The 7,587-nt window shown below is 43.8% G+C and overlaps 1 protein-coding gene across 2 annotated transcripts in view; it reads right to left on the bottom strand.

Moving 5' to 3' along the window:
• Positions 1 to 251: 251 nt before the first annotated feature.
• The window catches only part of RBM28 (RNA binding motif protein 28), a 34,547-nt gene continuing 27,211 nt past the window's right edge, over positions 252 to 7,587 (bottom strand). For both annotated transcript variants that reach the window (XM_047763399.1, XM_047763400.1), the window contains exons 16-19: positions 7,164 to 7,238; positions 4,075 to 4,331; positions 3,359 to 3,458; positions 252 to 697 (exon numbers count right to left, since the gene is read on the bottom strand). In XM_047763399.1, coding sequence (XP_047619355.1) covers positions 563 to 697; positions 3,359 to 3,458; positions 4,075 to 4,331; positions 7,164 to 7,238 — 567 coding nt within the window. In that variant the 3' untranslated portion in view covers positions 252 to 562. The remainder of the gene's footprint in view (positions 698 to 3,358; positions 3,459 to 4,074; positions 4,332 to 7,163; positions 7,239 to 7,587) is intronic.

Genomic DNA, 7,587 nt, shown 5'->3' with positions numbered 1-7,587 from the left:
CGGCCTGGCCCCACGCCCTCCATGACCTTCCAAGTCCCACCCTCAGAGATTAGCTGGGAAATCATCTTTCTCTGCTCTTTCTTAATCAATCCCTGCAGTATGTAGGACTACATGACTGAATTAAGAGTTAGGAAGGTCAAACACATTTATAAATAATAAAGGATTCACATGTTAGAAATGAGTCTGTTACTCGAAAAGCCATAAAATATCTCATTTAAATAAGATCCTTAACAAAATATACATCTTAAAAATTCAGCACTAAAGAATGCTTTTTATAACTGTTACCATTTGAGAAACAAAGAATTAAAATGCGTAAGAATTATAGACACACCTTCGCACGAAACATGCAAGAAGCATCATGATGTCTTTCTGATATTCCTCTTCTTGGTTAACTAACCGCACACCAGGGAGAGACGCAAGTTCAGATGTGCACGGCCCAGAGGGGCCCCCAACAAAGTGGCAGGGCACTCAGTGGTTTCTTTCCCGCAGTAAATGACATGGGGGGAGGGGGGCTTCACCAAGAAGCACACAATCCAGCTCCTTATCCAGTCTGTTGGCATTATCAACTGTCGAACCATTTGCTCCTCTTTGCAAGAGGAGCTCCTTTAGAAGGTCCCAATAACTTCTGCTTATATTGTTCGACCAGCTGGTTGAAGCGAATTTCTGCCTTATTTCCCTGAGCTTTTTTCCTAGGCACCTACAAAGGAAAGGTAAGGAAATATAAGATACTAAACATAAACATAAGTTTCAAGCATTAAAATCACCTTACCCTCAGGCCACCTGAGGGAAAAAATGAGTGGGCTCAAAGACCTTGTCCACCAAAAGAGGGTCTTCCAGAGAGTGACCTCAAAAGAATCATCCATTGGTAAGAAATCGGACGAGGTATTCCTAAGAGAAAAGGCCCCACTAAAACACTGTTCGGGTGTGTCAGAAGCCTCTCCTAGTCCAGCTCCCAAATGCTCACGTGAATCTCCTCGCCGCTGAGTCAGGCCAGGGTCTGCATGGTCTCGCCTGCCCACTCCCTCACCAAGAACACTGCTTACGGGGTTCCAGAGAAAGCTCTCTACGACATAGGATGGGCTCCATAAGATAATATGACGGACGAGAGACTTCTCAGAGACTCAGATTTCTGGAGTAGAATGAGAAACTAACGCTTCTTATACCCTTAAAAGAAAGGGACTAGGGGAGGGAAAAAGAAAGTTTGACGTTAAATGATCAAGAATACAGAACCACTATTTTCAACGAAAAGAACCAGGACTCCTTGGAAGCTAATACCAGGACTGGCAAAGAAGCAGCTAAGATGGCTGGGATATCTGGCTGTACTGGAAAGCAAGGATGCTACCAAAGACGGGGTCATGTCAGAAGGACTCAGGAGTCCACCTGAATGGGCTTCTGCTGGCCTCAGATGGGACAAGAATAACGACTGCATCTGACTGCATATTAAAACTCAAAAATCACAAGATGAAAAAAAAAAAAATCTTACTGGTCACCAGAGAGGTTGGTAGGGCACCAACCCATTACCCTGGAAACTGATTTTAAAAGAGAAAAAATCAAGCATTTATCCTGCTTATCCTATACAATGGTATTTCATGGTAACCAAACAGCTGACAAAGAGATTCTTTTTTTCTAGAATTCTACTTAAAAAAAAAAAAAAAAGCAAAAACGGGAGCTCTCCTTGTGGCTCAGCAGAAACAAATTTGACTAGTACCTATGAGGATGCAGGGCCAATCCCTGGCCTCGCTCAGTGAGTTAAGGATCTGGCGTTGCCATGAGCTGTGGTGTAGGTCACAGATGTGGCTCGGATCCTGAGTTGCTGTGGCTGTGGTGTAGGCCAGTGACTACAGCTCCTATTCAACCCCTAGCCCAGGAACTTCCATGTGCCACAGGTATGGCCCCAAAAAGAAGGAAAAAAAAAAAAAGCAAAAGCATTGATGAAATTAGAGGATTACCACTCTGCAGCTGACACTGAGATACGGATCTAGGTAACTATCATCAATGGGACCACAGGTCCCCTAGGACCACAGGTGGGAGGTTGATGGAGGGCTTCACAAATGGAGGGAGAAGGTAGACACCCTAAGCCTACTGAGGAATCAGAGCATCACGAAAAATGGGGCAACCGGACACTTGTGCATCTTATGGTGTGATGCAACTGAAAGTACACAGCACTGCCTATGAAATACTCCTGCCAAGCAAACAACTTGAATCTAATCAAGCCTCTAGATCTAAGGACCAATTTGTAGGTAATACAGACTATGAGACGAACAAGTTAAATGATAGCACAAGGAAGAAAGAAGCTAAATTCAAAATGTAATATATTCTCGGGAGTTCCCGTTGTGGCACAGCGCAAATGAATCCAACTAGGAACCATGAAGTTGCCAGTTTGATCCCTGGCCTCGCTCAGTGAGTTAAGAATCTGGCGTTGCCATGAGCTGTGGTGTAGGTCGCAGACGCGGCTCGGATCTGATGTGGCTGTGGCTGTGGTGTAGGCTGGCAGCTGTAGCTCCGATTTGACCCCTAGCCTGGGAACTTCCATATGCCTCGGGTGCAGCCATAAAAAGCAAAAAAAAAAAAAAGTAATATATTCTAAAAGACTAAGGGCCTGGCTTCAACAACAAATTAATAGCATAGGTAAAGGTAGGTGGTAAGGAAGACTGGATACTATAGGGGAAAAAAACCAAGACCTAAAAGATTTAAACACCAAATACAGGAGTTCCCTGCAGTTAAGGATTCAGTGTTGTCACTGCTGTGGCTTGGGTGTGATTCCTGGCCTGGGAGCTTCCACATGTTGTGGGCGTGCCCTTCCCCCCACCAAAAACCCCCCCAATATAATGTCGACTTTGTTTGGAACCTGATTCATACTAACTAAAAAAAAGTATTAAATATATTTTGAGGCAACTGGGGATATTCTAATATAGGTTGCTTATCAGATATTAAGGGCTTCTTCTTAATTTCATTAGCTGTGATGATGACATAATGTATGTTTGTGTGTATGTGTGTTTAAGGCCTGAATGGCTGGAGAGGCACTCTGAGATACTTTTCTGAGCAATATTCCTCATTTCCACGTGAGGCACATTTACAAGTGAGGTAGAATCTGCTACAATATACTCAGGGGGGAGAGGGGATTGCTAAGTAAAACAAGATACTTTTGAACTAGAGTAACTAATACATGGGGTTCATCTTAATGCCATTATCACTTTTAGGACTGTGCATCTCTATATCCTTTAAAAAGATGCAACCTTGTACATAACTGCAATTTAGAAGCCCTTTCCTTTTGCTCAACAGATTAAGGCACAAAAATGGCTACATCCCTGGTAGAACTGTGCCATACATACCAAACCTCAGGCCCTACAGAACTCACCTGCTTGGAAGATAATTTCTGCTTCTCTTGCTTCCAATGGTTTACCTGGGGCTTTGGCTTCTTGGGAGGGAGAGACTTCATCTTGCCTTTGTCCCGCAACCTGCAGCAATACGGTCAAGTGTCACCCTGAGTTCTTCCTCTAATTGGTACCCCTGAGGTTTTCTCAGCCCAGAAAATAAAATGCCTTTTCTTACACTGGCTCTTTCCAAGCCCATGAAAAGTCATGCTAAAAAGGGATACTGCAACAGAACATCCTAGGACTCAATATCTGTATACCTATTTTTTTCATTCTGGCTTAAAACCTCAAGGGAATCTCAAAAACCTTCATTTACTTTTAACACTTATTTTGTAAAGACCGACTTTTGTGGATAGCACTAAGCTGTTGTCCCAAAGAGAAACTACAAGGGAACCTCAGGTAAGTGGGCCTCAGCTACCAGAGGCGGCCGGCCATCTGGAAGGGAGGAAGCTCTTCAGAAGAGAAGAAAAATGGCACAAAAGCCCACGCTGGAAGGTTCCTCGGAGGTGCCCTCTGCCAGCCCTGTTCTGGCCTCCATTTGGTCCAAGAGTGAGCTCTCTGCTGATGTGGAGATACTTATGCATCAACGCTACACATGGGACTGGCACACACGAAACATCCCTTTCATCCAAACAAAAGCCACAAAGAGGAAAAAAGGCAAAGCAAAAGCAAACCCCTCAGAAGCTGTCCTGCATCTCACCTGATTTTGGGGCCTCGGTGAGAGGGGAGCGCCAGGACCTTTCTTCTCTTCTTTCCATCAGACAGCTCCACGTGCTCCACTTCGGCCTTGGTCTGGAACCCTGTCCACGAGACGGAGCCCACCTTCCCCTTCTGCTCCACGGGGGCCTTGCTTTGCTCTTGCGTGTGGTTCTGAGCTGCTTTCTGTTGCTGTTTTTTCCCCATCTCTGGTGGCTCCTGCTGGGGCTCACCAGTTGCAGACTTGGATTTCACTTTTTGCTGCAAGAGAATGCCATTTTGGTTTCTGGATGAGGTTTATGTGTTGGAAATACTCAGCAGAAGAGGAGTGAGTTTGGTGAAAGAAGGAGAATTCTTCCCCTAAATAGTCAGAGATTTTAGGAAAGAGAATGCAAGTAGTTCACAGGCCCTGAAATAGTAACACAGAGTTTCTGGGTGGGGACCCAAAAGCACCACTTCCCTTTCTACACGCAGAAATAGAGGGAAAGCCAAAACTCAAAAGCCAGCAGAAAACAAAGGCCAGTAGCACGGGATAATTATAAAGAAAGGTGTAACAAATGTGTAAGGGAAATGAGAAGAAAGAAAAGGAGTTGCCATTGTGGCACAGTGAAAACGAATCTGACTAGTGGCCATGAGATTGCAGGTTCAATCCCTGGCCTTGCTCAGTGGGTTAAGGATCCGGCATTGCTGTGAGCTGTAGTTTAGGTCACAGACGCAGCCTGGATCCTGCATTGCAGTGGCTCTGGTATAGGTTGGCAGTTGCAGCTCCAGTTCCACCCCTCACCTGGGAACCTCCATATGCCGTGAGTGAGGCCCTAAAAAGCAAAAAAAAAAAAAAAAAAAGAAAGAAAGAAAAGAAGAAATATTTGAGGTAGTGAGAGCCGAGGATTTACAAACTTAAAGACAGACACTAAACCTCAGGAAGCTCGGCCAACTACCAAACAGGATTAATACTAAAAAATCTACACCTTGGCATAATATATCAAACAGCAGAAAAGTGAATAGAAAACCTTGAAAGAAGCCAGAGGCAAGGAAAATACCTTACCTACAGAGGAACAAAGTTAAGACTACATTGGATTTCTCTTCAGAAACCAAGTAAGCAAGAAGAGAACAGAATCAAATATTTAATGTTTGGGTGGAAAAAAATCACCAACCTAGAATTCTGTATCCATGAGAGAATTCTGTATCCACCAACCTAGAATTTTGATCCATGAACTCATCAAAACTGAAGGATTAGTAGACTCTCTCAGAGAAGCAAAAATTAAAGAAATTTATCACGGGTAGACCTTAAGAAGTAATACATGAATTTACTGAGAGAGGTAACATGACAGATGTTAGAAACTCAAATCTACATGAAGAAGATTAAAGTTAAATGAAATAGGGAGTTCCCATTGTGGCTTAGTGGTAACAGACCTGACTAGCATCCATGAGGATGCAGGTTTGATCCCTGGCCTCGCTGAGTGGGTTAAGGATCTGGCATTGCTGTGAGTTGTGGTGTAGGTTGCAGACATGGCTCAGATCTGGCATTGCTGTGGATGTAGCGTAAGCCAGCAGCTGCAGCTCGATTTAACCCCTAACCTGGGAACTTCCATATTCCATGAGTACAACCCTAAAAAGACAAAAAAAAAAAAAAACCAAAAAGTTAAATGAAATAAAGACAAAGAAAAGATGACCTGAGATGGAAAGCAAAAACTACATAACAGATTTAGGTGGCATTGGTGGGAGAAGAAAAATAAGATTCATGTGAAATAAATGTAATAATCGTGTTATTCTGTCTGTACCCTGATACAACAAAGATTATATGCCTATGATGTGCCAGTCTCTGTTTCTAAGCAGTCAGGGCACAGATGGATAGACCAAAGTGTCCATCTTTTAGGACTCACAGCCTAGTGGAGCTAAGACATAAACAAAGTAAAAAACTAAAGACGATTTCAAGGAAGTTCATGAAAGTGCAAGTAAAAAAGTCTTTTGAGAGAGGTGGGAAAATGGTACTTGAGGAAGTGCAGTTGATTGATCTGAATATGGAAACTGAGAAGCAGCATCCCTGAGTCAGGGAAAAGGGACACTTTTACACAGAAAGATCAGCATGTGCCTAAGTGTAGGCAACAAATAACACTACCTGAATTGCAGTAAATAATTCTATACCTGCAATAACAAAGCTGCCCTGAATAATCACCAGAGCCCAGGTAACCCAGGGCCGTTCTATTAACCACAGCTCCTATAAGTCATGCTCATGGTATATACCTGAAGGACACCAAAACACAGCAAATGTTTGGTATATTTACAAGCTAAGGCATAACATCAATGAGATCTGTAAGAGTTATGGTATCAAGAATAACCTGGCCTTCCATGTCCTGGGGCAAGATGGGTAAGAGAATGAGTACTGACTCTGTACGGACCATGTGGTGTGTGAGACAACTTACACTACTACCCCATTTAATCCCCATCAGCCACGTAACACAGATGATGTCAATCCTGTTTTACAAACTAGAAACCGAAGCTGAGAGAGGTAATAAGTAATAACTTGCCAAGGAACTCAGAAAGCGGCAGAGCCTGAGTCTGAACGTGAGTATTCCTGGCCCCAAAGTCCCTGTTCTTTCCTCTATACTCTACTAGATTACAAACAGTGCTGAAACTATCAGGCATCACACTTTGGAGCCATCCAAGAAGCAAAAAGAATTATGGACGAGATAGCTGAACTCTATAGAACAAGTAGCACTTAATTCTGGCTATTACTTTTGACACATACATCATGAAACCCTACAGTACAAGCACTGCTCATTGGTAATAACATCCGTCTGGGTCTCCCCTCTCCTCCCTCCTCCTCCTGTGGAGCTATCACAAGCCAGGCCAGCAGAGGAGAGACAGCCGGCAGAGTTCTAGGAGACTAAGGGTAAAGGGTAACAAGGAACCTAACAAGGCAGAGACTACACCAAGGGAGCAGAAACACAAACTGAACAAAACAAAGTCTAAACATGGCATCAAAGAAACTGTTCTAACTACACACTTAAAAAATAATAATAAGGTTTATGGGACATGCATGTTACTACAATTTTAAAAAGCCCCCCACCCCCCAAAATTTCCCTTTTGTACCAGGCTGCGCTGCATCCTCATTTCCTTTATTTTAAGTTTCCTTCGATCTTCCAAAGAGAACTCCACTATTGGTCTCTGGCAGAAGGAGAAAGAAAGCCATTCATTAGATTTCTTTTTTTTTTGTTTTGTTTTGTCTTTTTGTTGTTGTTGTTGTTGCTGCTGCGATTTCTTGGGCCGCTCCCGCGGCATATGGAGGTTCCCAGGCTAGGGGTTGAATCAGAGCTGTAGCCACTGGCGTACGCCAGAGCCACAGCAACTCGGGATCCGAGCCGCGTCTGCGACCTACACCACAGCTCACGGCAACGCCGGATCCTTAACCCACTGAGCAAGGGCAGGGACCGAACCCGCAACCTCATGGTTCCTAGTCGGATTCGTTAACCACTGCGCCACGACGGGAACTCATTAGATTTCTTAATCCGTGCAT

The sequence above is a fragment of the Phacochoerus africanus genome, chromosome 16 (genome assembly GCF_016906955.1).
Source record: "Phacochoerus africanus isolate WHEZ1 chromosome 16, ROS_Pafr_v1, whole genome shotgun sequence".
NCBI lineage: Eukaryota > Metazoa > Chordata > Mammalia > Artiodactyla > Suidae > Phacochoerus > Phacochoerus africanus.
Note: the sequence above shows the minus strand (reverse complement) of the source record. Positions and strands in the feature narration are given on the sequence as shown.